At 46.6% G+C, this 26,586-nt stretch overlaps 6 protein-coding genes and 1 long non-coding RNA gene across 13 annotated transcripts; 3 read left to right on the forward strand and 4 right to left on the reverse strand.

The window, feature by feature from the left end:
* Positions 1-1,631: 1,631 nt before the first annotated feature.
* On the forward strand, positions 1,632-4,649 carry LOC120826318 (uncharacterized). The gene is made up of 3 exons (XM_078081804.1): positions 1,632-2,750; positions 2,784-2,917; positions 3,362-4,649. Exon 3 carries the CDS (start codon positions 3,382-3,384, stop codon positions 3,748-3,750), a length of 369 nt encoding a protein of 122 aa, XP_077937930.1. The 5' UTR covers positions 1,632-2,750; positions 2,784-2,917; positions 3,362-3,381; the 3' UTR covers positions 3,751-4,649.
* A 640-nt stretch (positions 4,650-5,289) lies between these two features.
* wipf3 (WAS/WASL interacting protein family member 3) lies at positions 5,290-11,111 on the forward strand. 7 transcript variants are annotated; one of them, XM_078081810.1, is made up of 7 exons: positions 5,290-5,530; positions 6,849-6,958; positions 7,598-7,742; positions 8,366-8,527; positions 8,654-9,370; positions 9,773-9,910; positions 10,370-10,666. In XM_078081810.1, exons 2-7 carry the CDS (start codon positions 6,866-6,868, stop codon positions 10,522-10,524), a joined length of 1,410 nt encoding a protein of 469 aa, XP_077937936.1. In that variant the 5' UTR covers positions 5,290-5,530; positions 6,849-6,865; the 3' UTR covers positions 10,525-10,666. The 7 variants fall into 7 exon arrangements, with proteins under 7 accessions (XP_077937936.1, XP_077937938.1, XP_077937933.1 ...); XM_078081812.1 differs by lacking the exon at positions 5,290-5,530 and adding an exon at positions 6,215-6,340; XM_078081807.1 differs by lacking the exon at positions 5,290-5,530 and having other exon boundaries at positions 6,321-6,958; positions 7,598-7,711; positions 10,370-10,474; positions 10,546-11,111.
* On the reverse strand, positions 10,873-14,310 carry LOC120826504 (peptidyl-prolyl cis-trans isomerase FKBP14). Its single transcript, XM_040188867.2, has 4 exons — positions 13,906-14,310; positions 13,093-13,244; positions 12,472-12,599; positions 10,873-12,197 (listed from the first exon to the last, which is right to left on the reverse strand). Exons 1-4 carry the CDS (start codon positions 14,097-14,099, stop codon positions 12,039-12,041), a joined length of 633 nt encoding a protein of 210 aa, XP_040044801.1. The 5' UTR covers positions 14,100-14,310; the 3' UTR covers positions 10,873-12,038.
* LOC120826503 (uncharacterized) lies at positions 14,304-21,192 on the reverse strand. Its single transcript, XM_040188865.2, has 18 exons — positions 20,760-21,192; positions 20,085-20,193; positions 19,895-20,004; positions 19,665-19,784; positions 19,384-19,428; positions 19,235-19,261; positions 18,308-18,379; positions 18,161-18,223; positions 18,048-18,074; positions 17,906-17,950; positions 17,643-17,678; positions 17,490-17,570; positions 17,308-17,404; positions 17,041-17,180; positions 16,796-16,915; positions 16,494-16,623; positions 15,881-15,983; positions 14,304-15,196 (listed from the first exon to the last, which is right to left on the reverse strand). Exons 2-18 carry the CDS (start codon positions 20,182-20,184, stop codon positions 15,127-15,129), a joined length of 1,386 nt encoding a protein of 461 aa, XP_040044799.2. The 5' UTR covers positions 20,185-20,193; positions 20,760-21,192; the 3' UTR covers positions 14,304-15,126.
* An 869-nt stretch (positions 21,193-22,061) lies between these two features.
* Positions 22,062-23,473, reverse strand: LOC120826506 (cytochrome c-a). The gene is made up of 3 exons (XM_040188870.2): positions 23,259-23,473; positions 22,753-22,924; positions 22,062-22,621 (listed from the first exon to the last, which is right to left on the reverse strand). Exons 2-3 carry the CDS (start codon positions 22,919-22,921, stop codon positions 22,476-22,478), a joined length of 315 nt encoding a protein of 104 aa, XP_040044804.1. The 5' UTR covers positions 22,922-22,924; positions 23,259-23,473; the 3' UTR covers positions 22,062-22,475.
* Positions 23,406-24,680, forward strand: LOC144383597 (uncharacterized). The gene is made up of 2 exons (XR_013451031.1): positions 23,406-23,509; positions 24,502-24,680. It is a non-coding gene; the product is annotated as an uncharacterized LOC144383597 (long non-coding RNA).
* npvf (neuropeptide VF precursor) lies at positions 24,384-26,222 on the reverse strand. The gene is made up of 3 exons (XM_040188869.2): positions 25,923-26,222; positions 24,653-25,023; positions 24,384-24,558 (listed from the first exon to the last, which is right to left on the reverse strand). The coding sequence occupies exons 1-3, from the start codon at positions 26,082-26,084 to the stop codon at positions 24,489-24,491; spliced, it is 603 nt and encodes a 200-aa protein (XP_040044803.2). The 5' UTR covers positions 26,085-26,222; the 3' UTR covers positions 24,384-24,488.
* Positions 26,223-26,586: the final 364 nt, after the last annotated feature.

Genomic DNA, 26,586 nt, shown 5'->3' on the forward strand with positions numbered 1-26,586 from the left:
AAAACAGGCCAAGCGATGCAACCCTCAGATCGGGCGCACAATGAAACGCGTCGAAACTGCTTGTTGCTTTCGTTAGATACAGTAGCTGCTCACTTCATTTGATGGGCCGTCGGTGAGCCGACTCTACCAGTCCGACTGGCTGCCTTCTTCCCACGGTCAGCGCGCCACGGCTCAACCTGTTGTTCAGTGCTGCACAGTGACGGACATTTTCAGGTTTGTCGCGTCCCAATGACTTGCCGGCGTCATTGGTACGGGCTACATGCGTGATGCCAGCACGCTACCGTCATCACACACATACATACACAAAAACGCATGCCCGGATGGGCGCACGTAGTTTGACGTGTTTGATTTGATGTCAACGTACATAAGTAATGCAAGGTTGTGTGAGTCACTGAAATGAATAGAAAAATAATTATGTTTAGAATCGGGAGCACAAAGGCCTTTGTTATTGACTCCAAGCATTTATTGTTATTTAAAGTTTGGAGTAAAGAAAATCATCACTGAAACAAGGTGGAGACTCTTCCCGGGTGTCGCTTTCTGCACACATTCTGCACATGCCTCTCGGTATCAATGGGCAAATGTTCAGATTTCACCATGAGGAAATCCCTCCATGTTCAATGTAAGTATGTCTCAGTACGAGGGTTTTCCTCGGCTGGCGTGGTCGAAACCTTCAGAGAGACTATCTCTGGTTTGTAGGGAGGAAAGTAGATTGCAGATTTAGGACAGAGTGAAATTGAGAGGCGGAATGAAAAGATAAAGTCCTGTGATTATGATGTAGTTTAGATCAGAGGACGTTATCTCCATGTGTGGGTGAGGAGGACAGCCGATTCCGTCACAATAAGAATAAACATTAGTCGCAGCAGTAGAATGAAGGTTCACCTGATCTGCATCATCTACAGCGTGTATGCGCTCACACATCCAATGCAGGCACGCTGGCCTATAAGGCACAATGAAGGACAGCATTCGATGTGTGAGAGGGAATGACTCCTCAGAGTTTTGACCGGGATGGGAGGCGTGAGGAGAGGGAGTCCCCCAGGTGTGCATGAAGGGGCGATTCTCCCCCCTCTCTTCTGTCTTTTTCTGTTTCGCTTTCAGACTGAGGCCGTGGTTTCACAGAAATCATTTGATAATCCAAAGGCACACCAAAAGACAAAACAGCTGACCTGTGGCTTTTACACAACATTACGTTGAGATTAATTTGTGATGCATTTGAAACCTAATTAGAATAATGCACAATGTATCCCAGCCAACTTCGGGCGATAGACAGGGTACACCCTGGATTGGTCGCCAGCCAATCGCAGGGCTACACAGAGACATACAACCATTCACACTCACATTCACACATCTACGGGCAATTTAAAGTCCCCAATTAACCTGATCCCCAGAGCATGTCTTTGGACTGTGGGAGGAAGCCGGAGAACCCGGAGAGAACCCACGCAGACACAGAAAGGCCACTGGGCGGAATCGAACCCAGGACCTTCTTGCTGTGAGGCGACAGTGCTAACCACCACGCCACCATGCCCCACAAGTTGGCTGGGATGGACTCCAGCCCCCCCCGCGACCCTGTGTGCAGGATAAGCGGTTTGACAATGGATGGATGCACAATGTATCCGAATCCTTTATGGAACTCTATTATTGATATTGATGCATTTATGTGAACATGGTGCTTTATTCTTACAGCTGCTCCAGCTGGAGCTTAATAGCGCTGTCAACCACCTCCATTATTATGGATTATGACCAATTATCAACGTAATAGAAAGTGAGAGACTTGAGCGTCCTGTGTGTGTGTCCTATACAACATTTTTCCTAAAAAAGGTAATTAAATGTGTTTTTTCTCAACCTGGTGTCTCAAAAGTTACATCCACCCACAACCGAGAGTTGTCTTTTATATCAGTACGGTATGTCTGAGTGGATGTTAGCATACACGATGCAGCGCGTGTTGAAGTCATGATACCTGAACAATGTCCAGGTAATGTGCCTTTCAGACGGACCAGACAGACAAAAAAAAGGATGCAGCGGATGTTTGCACTTGAAAGCCAGAACCATATCCGGTATAAAGTCACCAAACTGCTTCCCCTCACTTAATGTGAATTTACAGCAGCAACAATTGCATGTTCAGTGCAGCAAATGTATTTCAAGTGTTGCCACATGTAATGTCCTTGCCTCAATTCAACCGTGTGGCCCGAACAGGTTGGTGAGTTATAGCCTGCGGCCTGCTTTGTTCTGTGGCTATTAATACCATGTGATTGAGTCAACTACTACACTGCATTCCTTTGCATAACAACGTAAATCTTATTGTGGGCCTAAATAATTGGGCGTCTAAAATTGGAACGAAATTTGGCTCCATTGCATGGGTTGGGTTCTAGTGACACAAAGGGCCCTTTTTTTCATCTGCCACTGAAGAGGCGCAAGCTTCCCTGTGGCTGGTTGCCACGCAACCACAAGTCCCGCCCTACCACTCAAAGGTAGGCGACGTACCCTGAGAGTTCATCCAATCGGGAGTGACAACAGGTGTTCAGCGAGGACAGTTTCGGAGGCGGAAACCTGCGGGTTCTGTGGGAGAAAGCCGCTCCTTATAACAGCGACAATCCATCCGTCAAATTCATATGAATTGCAATAAGCGGAGTTGAGACATTCGACGAGAGCCGCCGGAGAACAATTTGATGAGTTTTGAGACGCGACGAAGCCCGACACACGGCGCGTGCGTAATGTGAATACCGCTGCCAAGGTCTGTTAAAGGACTGTAAAAGGTCTGTTAAAGGACTGTAAAAGGTCTGTTAAAGGACTGCTGTCCCACCACTGCTCCACCGCCGAAGAAGAAGACCCGGCCCCGCTCTTTGGATTGACATCTCAGAACAATCAAAAAGTGTAACATTTACACTTGGCTGTGTTTTGCATAACCGCACGCTGCCCTCAGGTAAGCGGAAAAAAAGCTTTGTTTTGCGCATTGTTCACCTGCGAATCTGTGCACGGGGTTTTTCCTCTGTTCGCACGACTCATTAAACCAGTTTTACAGAGAAAGTAGCACGGGTTATTCTCAGTAGTAGCTGGTAAAAACTTGTCTTGTCTCACCAGTGGAAAGTTGCCACTAGAGGAGAAATGAAATGACATCCTGGTATTAAAACAGAAAGCATAACATTTGTGATGAAGATAAAGACGGGGAGCATTTCAAAAGTCAACAACACTGTCAGCGCAATATATCATTCAATCAGAGACACCATTTTTAAAGGGACAATAACATGTTGTGGAAATGAGAGGATTCAGAACACGGAGACCTCACAGATGATATGACTGGAAATAATAATGATCCAGATGATAAGATCTCTTGTAGATTCCTGATGTTTTGTGTTTCCTGTTTCAGTGCCCTACTTCCAGTCCAAGATGACAGAGAGGGCCCCGTGGTGGAAGGCTTTCCTGCCAAAGAAGAAGAGCGGAGGCTCCAAAGACACCACTTCGTCCAACGCCTTCGACGCGGACTTCGACCCTTTTGGCTCAAAGTCTGCGGCCTCCAAGGCCAGCGGCGACCAGGGCCTGTCTCAACAAGAGTCCAACAAGAGCTCCAGCATCGTCAGCGATGACACCTACGACGACTCCCGCCTGGAGTCCGTCTTCAACGAGCAGACGTGTCGCAGGAACATGAAGGTGTCCCGCTCGGGTCGGTTCAAGGAGAAGCGGAGGGTGCGCTCGAGCCTCCCTATAGAGGACAATGAGTCTGAGAACTTGGCACCGGGGAGTGAGGACATGCGCTGACGGTGAGCGGGAGTAGATGTTCAAAGACTGCTTTGTCTCAAAAGCTGCTTTGAGGGGTTTTAGAACGTGAAGAGCCTTCGTGCTCTTGAGGCATGCCGAAAAGGTCTGCTGTTTGTTGGTTGGGGTTGTGATGTTGAAGATGAGGAGCTTTCAACTTTTAGCCCAATACTGCAGGAATGGTGTTTTGTGGTGCTTGACATGTTGGACATTTTGACTTTTTTGTTGATGGACTTGACCACAAAAACAATGCTGAATGACATGAAGTTGGTTATATTTGTTCTTCAGGGTGGTTACCGAACCATTTTGCCGACAATGTGCGGTAATCAAAAAGAAGAAATGCACAATTGTTGTGGTAAACAAATAGCCAAATATCAGTTGTCAATGGACAACTTCTAAAATTATCCACAACTTTTTAAGAAAACGCAAAGCTTAAATCCAATGTTCTGTATAATATGCTCCTCGAAAATATCGTCCATAAGTTGTTTACATTATTTCTATGATAAGAATGTTATATGTTGGATAATGAAGGATAAAGTATAAGGCTGCTTATACTAAAAACAAGTTGATTGTAAAGGGTTAGAAGGATGTTTTTTATGAAGGCGTAAAATTATTTTATAATTGTGTTTGAAAAGAAATTACTTAGTGGACGAAATTAAATGATGCTTGTTAGCAACTTTTACTCAGATGCACTTCGCAATACATCAAATATTTTAAATGAAGGATGGAATCCGGCCTGTTTTGTGACGGTCCAGCTTAAGAAGCTCTTACGTTGTGATATCCAGCTGAATGACATTTGGTCAAGCAGCCAAAGAAGTATGGTCCAGATGTATGACTATGGACTGCCTGTGAATACTTAAATGAAGGGAAAATATAAGAAATAAATCTGATAACTGCGTGAATACGTGTCTATGTGCTTTATTGTCGTAGTCAATCACAATCCGATGGCGTTGGACAGTGCCAGGTTTCCCCATTGAGACACTCCCTCACTGTCTTAAAATAAACACTTTTTTTTACATTTTGCGGTTACATCACAAGAGAGTTGTGTGAGCGCAGAAGAAAAGGCCACTTAAATGGAAGAGCATGCCTGTATCCCTGCATTCCTTGGTCACTGTTTTGGGTGTGTGTGTGTGTGTGTGTGTTTATGTAGAAGAGTAGAGAAGAGAAGAAGACTGCTGAGTCATTTAAAATGAATTGATTCGATTGTCAGATGCAAATCCTCGGTCTGATTCTCAGCTGAACAGTCAAATTCACACCTTTAAAATTTCGATGACGTGTATTGTCACGCGTTCAACACAAGGGGGCAGACATTTGCAATAGTGAAAGAATGGAGTTGAGTAAAACTCAAATATTCTTGTGCAGAGTGCAGAAAAGTCATGGTTGCAGAACTCCTCACCTCTCAGTGCAAAAGAGTTATTTCATTATGTTCATTCTTTTCCGCACCGGCTTTATTCAAGCATGAGTGGACGGGAACACACGGATCCTCCTGGACCGCCCCCCTCGTCTCTCATTGGTCCTGTGTGGAGCGCGGGGCGGGGCGCTGCTCTCCTGCGCGCGCTCAACAGGGAATAAGCAGCCGCATCTAGATAGAGACGGCTTCGTCACGTGCCTTTCTTTCTTCTTTTTTCCCCCCCACCAAATTACCAAAGTTTGGTGGACCTTTGGCCCTCACTGTGGATGCGTGTTGTCCACTGTGAATAACGCGTGGAATAACGTGGAGAGCGCGCGATGAGGTCAGTGGGCTGAAGCCCCGACAGGTGGATTTGAGATATATTTCATTAAGGTAAGACTTTGCTGCTGTTTGTTTGTAGTGTACTTTTTCCTGTGACAGCTGGCAACTACTATTTCTGTAAAGTTGGAAGAGTTGTAAAAATTGTAAAGGAAAATAATGGGTCTCAAGTGCAAAGTTTTTTACTGTCTCCAATGGAAATATAATTTATTTACTTCCAATTTGGTTAATGCAGCCTTAAAAAAGAGACAATCCATCAATCACAGACTTACATCTACATTCATTCCTACATAAAGTTTCAAAACTGTGTCATCCTAAAGTCGGTCAGCACGTCCATAGCCGGTGGTCCATGGTCTCAACCTCCTTTACATGTCCTTCACATGAAGAAGCACACAGGTTTCTTGTTGCCACCTCCAGATGCTTGTGTGTGTGCCATCATCCTCTTGTTTCCAGGAAGACAGCAGGCGGAACAAGACGTCTTGAAGGAGGAGAGGAAGATTTTCCCCGGTTGCATGTGGGGCTCAGCGGACCAGTGTCCAGCTTGCCCACCCCCCACTCAAAGACCAACGCTATTAGAGTCACTGAGGCTGCTTGACACAGATATGGAGATAGAAATAGCAACGGGGGGGACAGTCTGCCAGTTGCACAGGCCCATGCGAGCACACACAGCAGAAGGCGAGCGGGACAGACGGTTAACAAAAAGCACGCGCGTATTCCACAGAGAACCAATTGAGCACAAACCTCGCTGTGTTTTCAGTCTCTCTCGCAGCAACGCAAGAATGTATGATGTCAGGAAAGTGTGCAGCTCCCAGGGACAGTCGCCGTGGATCATTTACAGGCCGAATGGCAAACAACATGTGGATGGTGAGCATAAGCTCATCCCGGATAGCTGCTGTTTGGACACCAGAGCTTCCCGCTGATAACTGCGCCAGTTTGCTCTTGATGACATTAACGACCAGACACCCTGTTGCATGAGCAGTAAAAAAGCTTTGGGTATGATGCATGTGCGCGCCCTTTTCCTCTGCAGTCCCCTTGATGTGTTTATTACATTCACTTCAGTGCAGGGAAGGCCTTTGGCTGCAGAGCGACCGAAGGCTGGGGGTCCATTACTTTTCACACAAAACTCTCCATTGTTCCTCTCGCAAGTCCTACCACAGGGCATTGTGGAAAGAACAGGGCAGGGGGGCGTGCGGGAGGGGGGGTGTCCGATTTCTCCAGAGAGGATGGAGCGTTCGCTGTTTCCTGTTTTGCGCTCTCCGCTGGTGGAAGCTCTTCCTGTTCGGGAGCAGGAGGTCACCCAGAGGAACAAACGGCGCTGCCGTACAGGATGCCGTCTCGTTCCCGGTCATACGGTGCACATTGTGTCCTGCAGGTACCTGAAGCCAGAGCATGCCAGCCCCACCTCCACCTCCACCTCCACCTCTCCCTCCGCCTCCCCTGGGCCCTCCTCCTCCTCTGCCGCCCAGCGCCGCCCTGCCACCGGTAAGACCGTCGCTCTCGAAGTAACTTCTCGTGGGACTGAAAACAGTCACTCGTGTGCTTCTCACCGACCTTCAACCGTCACCTGTTGGTTATTTACATTATTGATTAAGGTAATACACACAGACACACACACAGACACACACACAGTAGGGCAGACAGGAGACTGTCCTTGGCACAAGGGTGTAATGTTTCCACAGCAGGCACTCAGTGTCCGCATGTTAAATGAGTCACCGCCGACACCAAACAAGGCCCCGCTGCAGAACTCATGGATGCACCCGAAGCCTTCGCCGCGCCTTCTTTCGCTTTGTTAGAGGACGGTGTTGATGTCGTACAGTTGTTCTCCCCCTCTTCTTCTTGTAAAAATTACTAAAATACAACTTGGAAATCTTAAAAATACAGAGTTTTCAAATATTTTTGTTTTGTCACATGTCTAAAATATCCTAATTACACACATTATATATGATTGTAAAGCCACACATGGAGCCTACACGTGTTTGCATTCTCCATATTTGCCATATACTATTAATTTATTATCCAAATACTGCAATCCGTATCCTGAAGTGGACCCTCACAGTACGACACAACACACATTTTTGATCCCTGTTGAATAAAAGATATCATTTTTTTGTTTCCTGACAGTGTCCGTCAGAGCCTCTCAAGCTCAAGTCTGGAGGAGGAGGAGGAGGAGGAGGAGGAAGGAATGCCCTGTTGGCCGACATCCAGAAAGGAGCCAGGCTGAAGAAAGTCACACAGGTCAACGACCGTAGTGCCCCCTCCGTCAATAGTAAGAGCGACATGGTGCACGCGGGTAGAACCCCAAACGATACTCACATGCAGCCGGTGTCACCGACTTCTAGTAATTATTAATGTGGAGCTCAGAGGAGGGAATTTGATGTGTTGTCGTGAGACGCCGTGGAAGGATATAGTGTATCCGGGTGAAGGGAGAACCAGAGTGGTGTAGTTTGTTGGGAGTTTGTAGTTTCTCTTTGACCTATACGTACATTTAAGAATAGACACACACACCAAGTGGACTCTTGCATAAAGAATGTCTCACTGCAGATAACGATGTTAGCAGAAATTTGGATACCTTCAGTATTTTCAATTCTGTGTGCATTCAAATGCAAATTCTGGTGTAACGCAGAATATTTTAATTTGTTCGGTTGCATTAGTTGTATTCACATTTAAACAGTAGCCTCCTGTAGATTGTCAGTTACATGGAACCTGGCCGGTGGAAACAGACTTTTTTGTGAAAGAAGTGTAGTTTCCCCTGATGCTACTGCTACTACTGCTAGAACCTGCAGATCACGTAAAGTTACATTATAATGCAGTAATTATGTAAGACTCCACAAAGGACACTTCTTGTCAATAGTCATTAGTAATTTGTGTGTACTGTGCGTTGTTCTCCAGCGGTAAAGGCTAACACTGGAGACGTACCCAGCAGCGGCGCTGCTTCTCAGGGCTCATCAGGAGGGCCGGCACCCATGGGACCCTCCCTGGGGGGGCTGTTTGCCGCAGGGTTCCCTACACTCAGGCCCACAGGACAAAGGGACCTAGCAGGCAAGACCACAGGTGGGTGCGAAAGGTTAGAACGTTTATACTATATTGTCCACTGAATCCTGATCTCTGTGTGTGTGTGTGTGTGTGTGTGTGTGTGTGTGTGTGTGTGTGTGTGTGTGTGTGTGCGTGTGTGCGAAGTGTCCCGATCGAGCTCCTCGGCCTCCGTGAGGCCTCTGTGGAACCCCCCCACACCTGCAGACACCAGCAGCCCCTCTGAGCCTCTCAGGGCGGCGGAGCTCCGAGGCTCTGTGCACCGCCCGCTGCCTCCCTCCTCGTCTGCACCGGCCTCCCCCTCCCACGGCGGCAGGGACCCGCCCCCTTTCCCCGCTTACTCTCCCCCACCGCCTCCGCCCGCGCCCCCCTCCGCTCCTCCCCCGCCTCCCCCACCCCAGGCCTTCCAGGAACGAGCGGCCGGCAGGCCCCCGCCTCTCCCCTCCTGCCCTCCTCCCCCGCCCCCGTACCAGGTCACCAAGCCCACCTGGCTCCCCATCCAGCACTCCTACCACACCATCATCTCCCAGCCCTCTACACCCCCTCCTCCGCCTCCGCCACCTTTCCAGCCCCCCAAGGCCGAGGCAGGCGACCGCAAATCCGGCTGTTTCTACCCTCTGCCCCCCTCCCCGGTCCACTCCGAACCTTCCAGGTTCTCCATCCTGCGAGACAGCCCCCTGGGACCTCCTCCCCCACCTCCCGCTCCACCTCTACCAGCCTCTTTCGGCCCCAGCTGTCCGTCCACCCTCCCGCCTCCCCCGCCCAAGTTGGCAGCAGTTCCCTCCCCAGCCATGCGCTCCCTGCCTCCCTCGTACCCCTGTAACGCCCCGACCCGACGTCCGCCTGCTGTGCCCAGAAGCGCAGGTATGTCACCTCACCCCTGAATGAATGGAGAGCCGGTGAAAGGCGGATGAGAACAGAAGACATAGACATAACTGTTTTATAGGGTTCGCACTATAAAATAGTAATAATACAAGATTGAAAGGGTTTAAATCTGGAATTCCAGTTTGCAGAACAGATGTAGACTTTGTAATATATAATAATAATATAATACATAATGTATAGTTTGTAAACGGCAGCAGCAGTTATTGAAGCCATCAGGGTTTCTGCTGTCTTAGAAGCATTTTCAAATTCAGAGGGACGACGTGTGAACCTGGTATTTCTGTCTCATTTATCATTAAAGACCACATTGGTTTTTCATGTGTTGCATTTCGTTGATGTCTGACACCCCTCTGACTCCTGTGATGTCGTCGCCCATGGCAACAGGTGTGGGTCGGCTGCCTCCTCCTCCAGCTCCCCCTGCACGTTCGCCCTCTACGGAGCTGTCCTGCCGCACTCCCCCCCCTCCACCCCCACCGCCGCTGCTTCCGTTAAGTCTCAGGAATGGACACCTCCACAGCCTAGGTGGGATATTAATCTGGCAGAATGTATCTTACATGTTAGAGGCCTTTTAGTGGATGTTCTTCCCCAGATTACAATGCTGTTATAATTTGTTTAGTTCATTCAATTAAATATATATATTCAATTAAATATATATATATATATTTAATCAAATTCCCACATGCAACAAACAGTAGAAAGTGCAACTGACTTAGAATAAATATGAAATAAAGTCTTTGCACTATTGTTTTAGTGTCTCATAACAATTTATGAGACGCAGTAATGTTCTTTAATCTATTTTTTTATGGGATTTATATCTTGTTGTTTTTATGCCAAGTGAAACTCTCAGGGTCAAAGTACTGTGGATGGGAGGAGACCAGAAAAATGTAGGAGTTCATTCTTGAAGAGGCAGATAGGGGAGGTAGAGCTTTGAAGATGAGGCCGGATTGGCAGTATTTGATTCTAAATCTGCTCTGTATTCAGCAGACAATTTTGAATCCAAGTTCCAGTTCCACCCTGTAGAGGACTTCCCCCCCCCTGATGAGTTCAAGCCTTTTCCTCGGATCTACCCCAGCAAGGAAAACAGAGGTAGCAGCACCACAGCACGCTCGCCACACCCCTTCTTCACCATCTACTGAGCTGGTCCTCCTCTCCTACAGGGAACCTCCAACCAGCTGGGAATAGGACACACCTCAGATGAGTCAAGTTAGACTCAACCCTCCTCTTCCTCCGACAACAACATCACTGTCACGTGCTTTTTGGTGGCAGTCTCTGTGTGTATGTGTGTGTGTGTGTGTGTGTGCGCGTGCGCTGTTTGTGTTCAGTGGGTGTTTGTGTATTTGAGCGTCAAACAAAGTCCCGCCTCATACTGACAGTGTGACCTCTGACCTTTTCCAGTGTGGAATGTTTTGAATGTGTGAGGAGGAGGGCGCTCCATTCTCAGTCACACACGGTTATATTTAACACGGCTCTTGACACAGTTGATAAGCATTTCAAAGAACATTTTTTTATTTGATTTTATGATATTTCCCTTTATGTTTTAGCACTTTCATAGTCAAAGTCTGCATGTAACTCAGAAACATTGTAGAACCCACAGATTGTAAAGATTGTGGTCCAGCAGCAACAGAGCCGATCCTTATGTGAATACTTCAAAGTGTTCGTACAGTGGTGCTGCCCTGTGTTTGTGTAATTACTTTTATGAGAAATAAATCAATTTTTAAAAGTGTTGAGAGAGAATACTGACACTTGGGAGTATGCATGAGTTTTAAGTTACACGGAGGTGTTTCAAATAATGAATGAAGGTTTCCGTTCCCTCTGTACTAACACCGGTGAAGACGGCGCCCCCTGCTGGTTTAAAGTGTACAGTATTACAAGGTGTGACAAAATAAACCACAGTATTTTTGTTGATCACATTGGTCGTAAAATACATAAAATGATCCAGCTACACCGAAATGTGTTTGTATTAAAAAACTGTTGCGCCATAGGAACTGATCGCTGTAGATTCTAGTGTGCGCAGCGTAAATGTGTGACGGAATGCGAGGATGTTTGTTGCTTACCAGCAGGGCTGAACAATATAAGCGTTCAGCTTTGACACTGCAGTGTCTCACAGCTTGCTAATAACAATAATGACATTGGCAGCATTGCATTTAGGTTCACCGGCGCCGGGCCCGAGTACTGTGTAAGATGGGTTTCACTTGCTTCGACAAGTCACTGCGGCCTTATGAAAAATACCCATTCAACAGCTTGATAGAAACAAGTAGAGGTACATAAGAGACCTAAAATACAAATTAGTCACCTTTGGTTGTGCGAAATGCAATATTTCCATTGCTGGACTTTGATGTAATCCAGAGGTTTACGCTACTAATAACATAAATTGTAATATGATTTGTATTCAGTAACTAACTCCATTTAAAAGTACTTTAACCGAAATGATTGTATGAAAGACAATAATGTGCTCTTGTAGAAGTAACCACAGAAAAATACAAAGTAAAACATCCCTGAAACTGACTTTTAGGTTCAAAGCTTTTTTTTACACGTCACACAGCAGATCTAAACGCCGCCTCGATAAAAGTGGACTGTTTAGCAGAGAATGATACTCTGCCAAAGTGGAAGACGCCGGGCGAGGGAGTCGTCCATGGAAGACGATGGGGATTTAAAGTTCATCGTGCTTGTAAGTAAACTCTCTGGAGGATATAAAGCCGTCTTTGTTGTCATCCTCTTTGTCGAAGATGTCCTTCACCATGTTGTCATGCAGGGTGTCGTTTGGAGGGTAGCCGTGACGCTCAAACTCTTTCCTCAGATACACTTTCACCTGGTGGGTCGAGAGCGAGAGACGGCCGATTGACCACAATCGAGACAGGTTGAGATGGAAAAAAAAAAAAAAGGAGTCTGTTAAATACATTCAACTTGTGCCAAGTTTGTTTGTAACAGTTAACATTCTCAGGGTTCGGTAGGTAATGAGTCTTAATATTTTACAGATGAAAAATACCAAAATGCTATGATATGGGAGCTGCTCCTGGGACTGTGTAGTTCTACAGGCTCATGAAATAAATTGGGTTTTTCTGAACCCATCGGTGTGTGTGTACCTCGTCCCTGGAGAGCCTCCAGTCATCGTTGAGGTCCATCTCCTGGAAGGACTCGTGTGACCTCGGCCCATTTCTGATCTCAAGCACCTCGACGACGAAGGTCAGCGTGCTCTCAGGTGGGATTTTACCTGACCGAGCAGACACGGGACAAGAGGTCAGCTGACACTGAGACTGGCTTTCACCTGAGACTTCCGCGAGAGTACTTAGGAGAGAAGAAGAACTGCAGAAGTTACATCCCTCGTGAGCAAATCCAGCACCACATTCTGAGGTTAAGTCGAAAATGTTAATGTGACGCAAACTTAGGTTGCCATTTTAGTCGTTGTCATGGGCAGAGAAGAGATGGATGTAATTGTTAGGGTAACGTATGCTCACCAGGTCAAAGCATAGCATGGTTCACATGCTCCATGTTGGGAACAAGTGGACTAATATCGCTGAATGAAACCATTCAGTGTGCTGAGTCCTAGAGACATAAAAGAAGACAGACAAGAGATATGCACGCATGCATGATACACAGGAAACTTTATTCTAAGCAGTCAAGCATGTTTCTTACACATGCAGTGCTGTGTAGCTATACGGCGGCATGCAGGGGCGTTTGCATGAATATGAACCGAGCCACAGTACCTCTGCCTTCCTTCCCATAGGCCAAAGCGGGAGGTACAACGAGTTTCCTCTTCTCTCCGGAGCACATGTCCTGCAGGCCTTTATCCCAGCCTTTGATCGCTTCTCTGATGCCCAGGGTGAACCACATCGCCTGCTTGTCTCCTTCAGCTCGACTGGTGGGCAAACACAGGGGAGGGGGGAGTTAAAGGGCTGCAAAGGGCAGGAAGAGTGTGAAGGTCTGGCTGACCCCCTCAGAGCAGATACCAGGGAACAATAAGGGAAAGTGGATTTTAATTATAATTTTATTCGTTATTTCCTGGTTGAAGAAGGCTGGCTCTGTGGTTGGTGCTGACCTGGAGTGCATCACTTCAGTCGCCGACAAAAGGACCCTCACCAAACCGCTCACCATCATGGACAATGAAAACCATCCCCTCCACAGCACTGTCAGTCGACAGAAGAGTGTGATCAGCAGGAGACGGCGCTCGCTGCCATGTAGGACTGATAGACTGTATAAATCATTCATCCCCAGAGCCATACAACTGTACAACAACACAACCCGCCAACCAAAGGTACTTCACTAGAAAAACTCAGTTTTCTAGTGAGCCATGTTTACTGGCTATGTTGGCCCTTTGCACAACCCCCCCTCCCCCTCTCTCTCCACCCCCAGCCTGAACTCTTAATGTGTGTTTTAAATCACAAAGATCAATAAAGTACTTCTATTCTATTCTGGTTGAATGTGAGAATTATAATCATTACAAAGATAAATCTCAGTCTGAGGAAAGAAAGTGGATCATTAGGAGTTTTTTCTCACATAAGTGATTTTAAAAGTCATACCTGGAGTGAAACATGGTCCCGTTCTCAAAGTACCCGTCGTGATGCACCAGCAGGATGTCTCCGTACTTGGACTTTCGGTGACAGAGAAAAGGTCTGTGCAGGACTTCTATTTGCACCTCAGCTTCGGGCACTTTCCCCCCGCCGACGGACACCAGCAGAGAGGCGCACATGCAGCTCAGCACGGTCAGCAGCATCGCGCCGAACGCCAAGAAACGGCCGGATCAACCCGCACTGAAAAGGCTTCTGCAAGTTCTGGGGAAGCAGCAGCGGCAGCAGCGGCGGCGGCGGTCGGTCCTCTACGTGGCAGTGACGTTTCATCGTGCAGTTTGTTGCAGGAAGTCAGATTTTCTGGTTGGTTCCCTTTATTCCCCTTTAAAAAAAAGCCGCGCTCACAGATCCACTTTGAACGGCCCAATCTTTATTAGCGCTCAGGGATTTATGAACTTTACAGTCATGCAGGCAGATTGTACACGAATCGCTCTACTGAATCCGCTGTGACGTCATTCTGGTGCATCCGAGCAGTTTTTGTCTTCATGCTGCGGCGACTCTCGGAGGTATTGTTCTTGCTGTTTTTGCTGTGTGACTGTCGGGTATTTGAACATTCACCCCAGAGGTGGCACACTTCTACAATACTGGTTAAAGCAGTTCACTGTGCACGAGTACACGTTTACATGCGATATCACAGCATGGCACCTTATAAATACATACTGTATACTACATACACAGGATCAAAAACATAAATACATCCCTGATTTACATACTACAGTATATATATATATATATATGTACATAAATATAGTAACAATTATATATTTGCCCTCTTTTGCAATGGGTTGTTTTTTTGTCTCTCTCACTACAAGAGGTACGGAATACACCGTGTTTCTGCATTAACAGTCAGTAAGTCATACACATTGCAACTATTTCCTATGATGCAATCATTCAAACGTTCCCCACCAACTCCAGTGTCCATAACAGTGCTGCCGTGGATGGAGTGACATCAACGGGGAGCCGCTCAGCGAGGCCAGTAAAATAATTCAAGGACCGCTCCCATGACTCCACATGGCTCAGAGCGGGTACAAAAGCGCTGCCTCTGCTCTTTTTAGTTATTTTTTAAGAGTTGAGACTTCAGTACAGATCCAAAGTATACACCCAGGATCAGAGAGAGAATTTGCAAAGTTGCAATCTGACGGAATCTTTTTTTTTTTTCTTCATTTTTCCAGTTCAGGTGAAATACTTGCAACCAGTGGAATCGATGAGGCAAGAGTCGGTGCATCTGAGCTGCCCAAAGGACCTGCAGAAAGACACGGACAATTAATTTAACAGGTAAATGATTATGCCAAGTGTATCCACTCCAAGTTTCTTTAATTGTCCCTAATAAAGGAACAAATAATCATTTAGCATTAACAGGAAGTTGCTCGTCTGGCTTAGAACACACCTGTCAAGCTCACTAATCGACGTGCTTAGTTTGATTAATTTGAACACAAAACAATTTTAAATGAGCTGTGGTTATACAATGAGTTGCATTCATAAACATTTCCCTGGCAGGGAGCATTGAATTGAAGCAGGAGTCACAGGAGAAATACATATAAGTAGGCCTTTTAAACCTCTGGTTACTACCAGGTAGCTAAGCTAACGGTGGTATCAATCTTCCCAGCAAGACAGCAAGTGTGTACTTTGTCCCAATATATTTAGCTAATCCTGCAAGTATAAAGCACGCAGAGCTGTGTGATTAATTAAAGCGATGTTCAGCAAGTGGTGCCAAGATCACGCTCCATCATCTCTGGATGCCTTCAGGCGCACCGCGGTAAATGTACAGTAGTTGATTCAAATGACCTCTACAATCCTTGGATGGGTGCAATTCAAAGCAGCCGCTGATGAAAAAGGAACCGCATTGTACGGTCTTGGCAACGCGCCCTCGAGGAAATGGCCGCTCGGCGTGTGTGTTTTGTGCGCGCGGGCAGAACGCCGCATTTACCCGGGGAGATAGGACCTGCACGTCTGATAACCAAAGTCCTTTCCATCACACTCCTCAATGCCATCGTGTCGGTAGCCGTCTCCACAGTAGGCCCACTTGCAGTCTGAGGTGGAGAGAGGGAGAGGAGGTTAGAACACGCTGGGGGAAAGAAGGTGAGGGCAAGCCAGGGAAAGCCGGGAGGAGACGTTTTGCTGATTGTTTTGGCACTCCTGTGTGTTTCAGCGGTGCCAATACAGCATTTTGCTGCTAATTTAATTGAACAGAGGAGAAGAAGAGGAAGAGAAGTGAGAGGTTTTGCATGACGGCAGGAAAAGAGTCGGCAAGATGAATGAAAGACAAAGGGAAGGTTTCACAGCGCCTTGCTGCTTTTCTCCTCTTGTCAAGTTTGTTTAGAGCCTGTGGTGGATCTCAGGCCCACGGACAGCATGGTGGCTTTTGAGCACCTAACCGTAACCTATTTGAGGAATATACTGTATATATAACGATTTCTGTTTCATCGGGGACTTTAATAGTAATAGAGAAATCTCAATTATTGTAGCCTACAAGAAGAGGGATTAGAATTGGTGCCTGTAAAGTTATGAATTCAGCCCAGCAAGAGTTGCTTGTGACTCACCGAGACAAGTGTCAGTGACGATCTGGTTTCCGTCATCACACTCCTCTCCGTGTTGGGCCTGCACCGTTCCGTCGCCACACACACCAACTCTGTCCGGGACTTTCTCTGTGGACTGGAACGGCTGGAAGGGCTGGAAGAGCAAACTTGACGTTTAGCGTCGACAGCTAAGCACCAGATGCATAGATGTGAGTTTGAGATCATGGAGCCATTTAGCTTTAAAAAAAAAAAATCACAGCACTGGTCATTTGTTAAAAGTGTTTTACAGCTCAGCATAGCAACCAGACGACACCAGTAGTCACTACCTGTATGGGCCTCCATCCATCTTTATCTTTGAAGTAGAGCACCCTCTGATCCTTCCTGAAAGCGATTGCGTTGTCCAGACGTAGACGCTCCATCTCCTCCTCACTGTTCACCACAAATATCTGCACAGATGCATACAGAAGAAAGCCAATGCTGATCGGTAATTATCAAATCTGTGGAAAGGACATGGATTCAGTTGGGATGGAAACACTGGAAAGTAAGCTGTTTTCCGTCAGCGCCGTCTTACCGCCGGGACTTTATCGAGGCCACCTCGCTGCGTGTAGCTTCCAAAAGGAGCATTATTTGCTCCCAGAGTGGAATCACAGTCACAGCGACCCGGTGGACCAACGGGACCCTTCTCCCCCTTTTCCCCAACTAGATAGAGGCCTGCAAAAAAAAACAAAAAAACACACATCTGACTACGCTTCCTTGACACTCTTTCACCACCCTTTTAGTTATTTTGCTGCACACCGTGTTTGAGACTGAATGTGCAGGAGTGTGTGAGTTACTGTACCCGGAGCAGGTGGACCTGGTGGCCCCGGATGGCCGTTTGGGCCTGGGGGTCCTTGGGGGCCCATGACTCCGGGGCCTCCACCGTGGCCCTTTGTGCCCTGTGCAAACCAGGTAACATCCCAATGCTATAAAACAACGGTGTCCCTGTCAGCGTGCACATCATTCTCCGTGGTCTTTCCTCACCTGTTTGCCTCTCTTCCCCGGCCGTCCAGTCGGTCCTCTCTTTCCTGTGAGTCCCGGCTCTCCCTTCGGCCCCTGTTCCCCCTGGGAAAGGAGTTGAGGGATTGACCGTCTGAATCAGATTCTTTAATTTCATGGCTACGGATTTATTCTTACCTTCTGTCCAAGCATCCCAGGCAAACCAACGGATCCCTAAAGAGAGATGAAATGAAAATCTCGGCAGAAAGAGCACTCATGGATTGTTTGATCTCAATCCGCCTCTGAGAAAAGCAATTATCATCACTTCCAACCGATAATTCAGCAAACCGTTTTACTCATAAATCAACACGATGTGAAGCGCTCAGAATCGAGGCTGCGCACGAGTAGATTCTTAACAATTCTACAACAAAATATATTATTTTAAAGACTTCTCCACCAACCTTATCGCCTTTCGGTCCTGCTGCTCCAGCATCACCGTAACCGCCCTTTTACAAAAGTACACAGTTAAAAATAAGTGATGAAAGGGTTCGGTATTTTTGCTTTGACAAATGGGTGCATCATGACAAAGAATTTAGAACTAACCTTCTCTCCTTTGTAACCGGGCAAACCCTGAAATGATACACAGGAATATAACATATATACTTTCCAAACACATACATAAATTGTGTGAATGATGTTGTTAAGATGTGACTAACCTTTGTCCCTGGTGGACCCCTCAGTCCTGGTAATCCCATCAGACCTGGATCCCCTTTCTCACCCTAACAAAAAAAAAGCCACGCATACACGAGCGTTCACATCGTGTGAGGCCTCAGGACGGTGTCCGCTGGAGCGGCGGGACTCACCTCGGGTCCCTCTGGTCCAGACCATCCGGGTAGTCCTGGTTTCCCTGGGAGGCCTGGAGCCCCCGTACGGCCCTGACGCAACACAACCGCAATCAATCCCGGCACTTAGTGAAGATATTGGTGAAGTTTAAACTGAAGGAGTCTCTTCCTTTATACTCCATGGAGGACTCAATTTCCTTTTGAGTGTTGAAAGCAGGACATTTTAACCTTGATCATCTTAAGTAAACTCTCATTTGAATTTTATATTTAATACTGAAATGATTTATTCAACCGTGAGATTAAACGTTGGCCAAAAGCTAATCTAGCCAGTTACCTTCAAGCAGGAGAACCAAATGTTTTTTAGCCCTGCATCTCGGTGACACCCGAAGGAGCATCCCAGAGCAAGCTGCCGCGCTAGCCGCATGCTCTCGTCTAGCTGCCCGTCATTAAAGCTGCAGCCTGTAGGGACACCGAGTACCTGCCACTGTGCCGAGTGATTTATCACAAGAGAGCAAAAGCACTTTGGGAGATTAAAGTGCAGGAGTGGAGTGCTGGAGAGCCTGGATCAGCAGGACTGGAGTCCAGCGCATGGGGTAATGGAGTCAGGCCAAGGGAAGGAGAAGAGAGAGAGAAGCAGAGGCGAAGGAACGAAGAGGGGGGTGACGGAGGGGTGAGGAGCCGGGAGGACGACCGGTGACATCCAGGGATGTGGGCGAAGCTTTGCTGTGCGGTTCCAGCGGAGACTGACTAATGCGGCACGACGCATTTAGCGGCTGCAGAGGATATTCTGAGCGCATCAATAGATAAAATCGCATCACGGAGGGGGACGAGATAGAGAAAGAGAGAGAGAGAGTGTAATCGAGATCACATTATTCCAAGGACATGAGAGATGGCCCAGAGAGGGATGAGCGAGAGAACGAGACATGCCGGAGAGGTGGAGCGGCTCACCTTTGACCCCGGACGTCCAATTTCTCCCTGGAGGAAGGACAATTGAGGGGAGAGGAGATGCGGAGCTCGTTGGAGCACGAGGCACAAATACGCTTATAGCAAAAGAACATTAGGGATATATGTCAAGATAAAGGCACACAAAAACACACCTTCTCCCCTTTTGGTCCTCTTATGCCCGGGAATCCACCCCGACCCTGTAAGATGACACCAAATTGACATCCAGCTCACAGATTATGAAAGAGCACAATACATAATATACATAATAATGTAGAATAATCAATGCAATAAAGTTCATTTTGTTACGTTTGCCTTTAACAATACGGCCGATTACACGGCGTGATGGATGGCTATGATGTAATCCGACTAATGGAGTGGTGCATCTCCTGTGAGGTTTCAAGCACCGTTTAGTACTTTGATAAAAGTCCCTCACCTCTGGACCTCGGGGTCCTGGTTGTCCTGGAGGTCCGGGTGAACATCCAGGCATCACAGGTTTCAGTTTTTCCTGCACCCCTCCTCCAAAAACACTCGGCTCTAGCACGCCAATACCGTCCTTCAATCAAAGATACACAAAGTCCAAGAGACGTGTGTAAGAAAAGGTCTATCCATGCAAGCATGCGTGTGTGTGTGTGTTTGTGTGTAAGCGTGTTTGAGAATGCCTACGGGGCTGCCGCGCTTCCACAGCTGAGGTGGTGGAGGGAAGAACGGCGGCGGAGGCGGAGACGCGAGGCAGCAGGGGTCAAATGTCAACGGCTCGGCCAGAAACCTGAGAGCTGAGGGGGAAGACATGTCTGCCGTGACAACTTGTCGAAAGGCAACGCGGCCGTTGTTACGGTTCACTCACGCGCCTTACCTGAGCGGGCCGGGGGGATGCTGTCCATGTAGGAGTGACGGGCCCACGCGGCACACAGAAGAATGTGGAAAGACGCGGCAAGTGGGACAAAGTCCATCATGGCGGTTTGCTGGAAGCACATAAAAACACACACACGCTTTTTTTTTTGCTGAGCTTAATGCAGTTCCCAGCTGTCAGTTTTCCTTATACCTCTGCGCCAGTATTTGATCAACCCCTTAACTTCAGACCCCCATCTCTCTGTCTCCCTCTCTCCTCAGAGCATTATAATACACTTGTTGAAAGCTCCACACTGCAGCAGATGCAGCCACCAGCCGTGCACCAACACCCTGCAGCCTTGTGCCAGAATTAAACCTGCATGGAGGGGATGGATGTCTGTAGGATTATTATGACCTCTGCCATGCACTTTATGAGAGAAGGTGTTACAAGCTGCTAGAACAGGTTCATGCACACAAACATTTACTATAGGCTCGTATTTCTTCTGTGTTGGATGCAGGTAGAAAGCCCTACGAAATCATCATGTTTTCAGCCACATCGATGAAAGTACGGCAGCTGATCCTTCTTTTTCTTTTCTTATCAAACGGACTCAACGCCTCAAAGCCCCGACGGCCAACGGGCGTTAAACGGAAGCGATGCCGATCTGCGCCCACGGCTTTTGAAACACAAGACCCACCTTACCTTTCACTTGAAATTGTGCCGCACTTGTGGACGCGCCGTCTGTCGATCCACTGCGCTAAATGAAACGCGCGGCGCGCGGACCCGAGGACCCGCCGCGCCGTGGCCAATCTGGACCGCTAATAAATCTGATCCACTTATCGACCCGCTTCTTTCCCGTCACTGCTCAATCACAGCACACAGTTGAGGAGAGAGGAGCTCTTTTCTTTTTTCTTTCTCGCCAAACGGCCAGCAGAGGCCACTGCAGACGAGGCGATCGGAGCGGCAGCGGCTCGAGTCCCGGCGGGTTTGGATCAGATGCGCATTGAAGGTTGTGTCTCCTGGATCGACTTCAGTGCAGATGGCTGAAGGGCCGATGGCACTGACAGTGTAAGTCATGCAACAGTCGGCATGCAACGCTCGCTTGGCACGTGTGATGTCTTCTCGGCAGTGAAACAACGCCACCTGCTGGAACTTTTACGTCATCGCAGGAATCAGACAAAATCTGTTTGCACTATTCTTACATAACTCCGATCCCCATCCCGGTTTGACATGTTTATGTCGGGCGACCACTAGGGTCAAAGACATCTGCTGCAAATATATAGTGAGGTGTGGTGTAACTAATTGTCGTACAATTGTGTGGCAATAAGATACACACAACGAGTAACTGAAATGAATACAAATATAAGTCCCTTTCAATGTGGAATGAATCAATGGATGTGGAAACAAATGAGCCACTGAAATAATTTTCTGAAGCAGAAGAAATGTTTAGGGGCGGCACGGTGGCGTGGTGGTCAGCACTGTTGCCTCACAGCAAGAAGGTCCTGGGTTCGATTCCGCCCAGTGGCCTTTCTGTGTGGAGTCTGCATGTTCTCCCCGTGTCTGCGTGGGTTCTCTCCGGGTTCTCCGGCTTCCTCCCACAGTCCAAAGACATGCTCTGGGGATCAGGTTAATTGGGGACTTTAAATTGCCCGTAGATGTGTGAATGTGAGTGTGAATGGTTGTGTGTCTCTGTGTGGCCCTGCGATTGGCTGGCGACCAATCCAGGATGTACCCTGTCTATCGCCCGAAGTTGGCTGGGATGGACTCCAGCCCCCCCGCGACCCTGTGTGCAGGATAAGCGGTTTGACAATGGATGGGTGGATGGAGAAGAAAGGTTTATCTATTTACTCAAAGTATAAAACAGTAACTAGAGCATCATGTAAATAAGCACTTATTCAAAAAGCATGGGCCCAAAAGCATTATTAGACCAAGGTAAACTATGTGTTAGTATGCTCTACTTCACCCCAAAACAACACCCCTGGTTTTTAAGAAAATACAAAAAGGTTTGACATTGTTATTATTTATTCATGTGGAGAAATCATAATTTTAAAACTCAATTTAAAGTGCAACTAAACGCATTTCCCCCCACCTGCTTGAGACCATTCAATGGACAGTCCAGCACCACTACAGACTGTAACACTACACATCAGAAGTGGATAACATAATAAAATAGTTTCTGTAGAATCGGTGAAATAAACTGTAAATCGAGAGCTGCCTCTTTAAGAAGACTCAGCTGAGACATATCTGTAAAACCCTTGAAGATAATTAAAAACATTCTCCTACACACAGAAACAGTGTGGCAGCAATCTAGTAGCCTATTTTATAACTGTTGTGAATGCAAAATGAAATCAAAGAACACATTGTTTTCCCCCTGAATGTACAGTGCAATACCTTTGAGTGTTTTGTGTTTTCAGTACATTAGGAGGTGGCGTCCTTTAAATAAGCTATAATATCCAGTCTTTCCTTTTTCTTTTTGAGGCCGTTGAAGACCATCTTGGTACCAGGAATGTACTTCTTAGGATTTTGAAGGTAGACATCCAGCGTTTCCTCATCCCACGTGATGCCTGAAAGACACACATTAAAGACACGTATGTTTTACTGTAAAGAGATGACCAACATGCATCCTCACTCCTCTGATGAGCTGTTTCGCTTGTATTGTATCATGTCAGAGAGCAGCTCTTACAGGGATCCGTACCTTTATTGATGTTGGCCTGTGTGTAGGAGAAGCCAGGCGCCTGTCCCGTCTTCCTTCCAAACAGACCCCACAGGTTGGGTCCCACCTTGTGGCGTCCCTCCTGCGTCACGGTGTGGCACTGGGAACATTTCTGGGTAAACACCTTCTTGCCTTTGTTGATGTCCGCCATGACCTGCGGCAGCGAGGAGAGAAACGATGGCAGTGAGAGGATGCTCACAGCCACGGTCCCCTGCTGTTTAATCAGCAGGAACAAGGGGAGAACGGGAGAGGGAAATAATCGAAAAGGGTTTGACAGGATTCCAGAGGTGAGATGAGTGGTTAAGTAACACCGCACTTCCGCGTTGAAGAAGTCATGGGACGCTTTGTTATTATGAAGCTACAGATTGACTTGTGTGAGGTTACGTAACGTTGGCCCGAATCAGAAAACTGAACCAACGTTTCACTGACATTGACGGTAAGTTACAAAACTTAAGTTAGATAAAAAATATTACTGTGGTCCAATTTACCCGACAGGGTGTGTAGATCCTCCAGATAAAAAAAAAAAAAAACCCTCCTCCACGTCCCAAAGCCTCAGATCTTCCGGTGAAGGTAAAAAAGGTTTGCGGTTTCAAAAGCACGACTGAACGGGAAGCTCAAACTGTCAGATTTAGGGGAGCGGTTCAATAAACAGAGCAACTCAGTGAAGACGCCACAGCTCCAGAATGCTCGTCACACCCACATCGGCCCCGCAGGCAGGTGAGGCATGTTAACAACGCAGGTGAGTACATTTACTCAAGTAGTAGCAAAGTAGAGTTAGAATGGTTCACTTTTACTTAATAGGGAATTAGCCTACATAACTTACATTTAAATTGTCCTGTTTGAATATTTTATGCTTATAAATTGTTGGCAATTCAAACAAAATAAGAGTGTGTCTTGAATACAGCTTTATTACGCCGTAAGAGCTCTGAAAGTGCTTCTTCTTCACAAGGTCTACTTCCTGTCATTTACTGTATTAATTAAGAAATATGGCAACAGAAAAAAATGAAATGAAAAAAGTGGCCCATATTTAATGATTTTAGTGTTAAGTTTCAAAGCCTCTGTTCCATTTAGGTATTTTAGTGTTTTAGTGAGCATTATCGGAGAGCCAGCATGACGCCAGGGCCTCGAATGAACACACGTCAATACAGCCACTGTGAATGATTATATGTGCTTTGCTCTGCCGCAAAGAAGGAGGGGAGCAAATTCTGTTATTTTTTATCAAAGAGCAGGAATTGAAAATGTGTCATGTTGTAGTTCGACACATGACACATACCAGCGTCACTGCTCAGGACAGTGGAGTCGTTACCTTCATCAATCCCACTTTTGCAATATTTTGACATTTTTTCTATAAAGAGCCTGTGACCTGTGTGCGAGTTCACTGTGGAGGTTTTGAGTTGGTGTTTGTCCCCCTCTCTTGGTTGTGGGGATGTGTTACGTTTGAACGCTACCGTCGTACGTGCACTTCTCGCATCTTGCAGTTATGTGCTTGTGAATGGTCTTAATTGTGTCTTCATTTGCGTATCAAGCAAAGCATAACAAGTGGTAAAAGCAACAAGTAAAAGCCCAACTACTGTCTAAATAATAATAATAATTTATTAAAAGAGACGCATACATTTAAATATTTGAACGTGTTTTATTGCACATTGTAATGCTTTGTCTTCACAGTAAAAACACTGATATTTACACGCGATGGACGTCTGTGTTTCCTTTCTGATCTTTCATCCTCTCAAGGACTTATCGTCTGTCTCCACCTCATCTGAGCTGGCTGTGAAGTCAAAGTCTTCATCCCTGTGGGAAGAGAACACAGTCGTTGATGTTCATACCAAAGCAGAGCTCACGGATGTTAAATTGAACTGGAAATGAACGGTGAAGAGTCGCCTACCAGTACAAGCCAGTGTTGAACAACTTTTTATTGACCAGAGTCCTCAGAAGACTCCTGTATGGACTGCTTCTCCCAAATCTCTGAGGCAGCACTGGGCCCGGTGCTTCTCTGATTTTAGGGCCCTCGGCGCACCTTTGAATCCCCCCCCAGGACCGGCCGAACCTCTGGGGCATGTTGTGGGTCGAACTGGTGTCGTCGGCGGGATCGCTCTCCCGGCCGAAGCGCATGGGCATGTTGGCGTGCAGGTGGATCGGCGTGGCGGTGGGCGGGTACAGCTTGATGACGTTTGGGAGGCTGATTTTGTAGGTTCTGGGGGTCGAGAGTATGCGGAAGCTCTCGAGGTCCACACTCCTGCGGATTTCACTCGTTGTCTGGAAACAGAAATATGTTGAAGTTACGGGTCTGAACGACAAAATAATATTTTGGTGCGTTCTTTACTTATTAATCCATCAGTCAATTAGTCAACAGAATCAGTTCACCTTTCGTTTGTCAGTTCTTTCAGCAACAAAATGCCAATTGATTGCAGGCTCCATCTTCTCAAACATGAGGACTTGGAGTTTTTTTCTTTTGTCATATGTGACAGTAAAGTTTTAGCTTTTTTAAAATCTTGTTTTTTTTGGTCTTATACGGCTCAGCTTAGATATCTTTTTTTTTTTTTACATTGTCCTAAAAACCTAAAAAACAATTCACAGAATTTTCAAAAGATGAATGTAGAAATAATTTGACACACTATCCTAGTTTTTTAATTTATATTTAATGACCATTTATTTATATATTATATTTATATTTATTTTATTATAATTTGATTTGCCAATGATGAAATAAAAACAACTATGCTGTATGTAAAGATAACTGGTCATTTTCTGTATATACTTCTAAAAGATCTATGGCATTATGATAAATGGGCTCATTTGTTATTATTGGTTGTATATGACGTTGACAGATGCACAACACAAGGGAAGTAGTGCTGAAGCCAACTGGATTTGCCGATAAAATGTCAACAAATCGTTACAAATTCTGTCCTTAATTTGCTCTTTCTCTTTCTATCCAGAAGACCCAACTCACGAAATACTCAATTCGAGATCAGGAATGACAAAGACAAGTATGAAATCCTCACTTCAATAAAGCTCACACAGCAATTTTAGCATTTTTGCTTGAAAAAAATCCAATTATCATTTGATGAAATCAATTAGTTGACCAACTTTTCATCGGTGATGGAAACCTGAACACGGCAAGTCCCGCTTCCCTTCTCCAGTTGGATCGTTCTTACCTGCTGGTGTGGCTGCTTCCTCACAGTGTGTCCTCCACCATTGCTGCTCAGCAAAGTCCGGTCACTGTTCATAGATTTCCGATAGACCTGCGAGTCGGACGCCGCTTCTCCTCCCAGCCCCCCCAGCATCAGGAGCGCCGACAGAAACGTTGTGGTCGACATGTTAGCCCGGAGACACGTTCCATCGGGACGCGTGGACCACTGTTATTAAAGACCCCTGAACACATACGTCACCTGTCGCATGTGATCCAAACTCCCACATTTAAGTGCACAAAATGACGCATGCACGTGTACCTCCAAACACCAATTCAACACATTCCCGTCTCAATATCAAGCTCTGAGGGATGCATTTGAAAAGGCACGTATTCCCTAATTGGGGTGATTAATGAGCCAGTTGGTATTTTTTGGAGCCGGGAAATACTGAATGGGAGCACCGAGCTCATGTGCTATAACTAGTATTGTTCAATTACATAAAGGCTGCCTTTTGACAAGTGTATCCACCGTGTATTACATCTGGGAAGCTTTGAAAGATCAGTTTGAGTTGACACGCTGATGCCATTTGGTTGTTGATTTTTACAGCTTTCTTTCTTTTTCTTACTCACTTCTATTGTTTGAGGCCTTCAAATGTGTATAATGCTGTTGTTGTGTATCCAAAATGTCATTT

Source organism: Gasterosteus aculeatus, chromosome 10, assembly GCF_964276395.1.
Source record: "Gasterosteus aculeatus chromosome 10, fGasAcu3.hap1.1, whole genome shotgun sequence".
NCBI lineage: Eukaryota > Metazoa > Chordata > Actinopteri > Perciformes > Gasterosteidae > Gasterosteus > Gasterosteus aculeatus.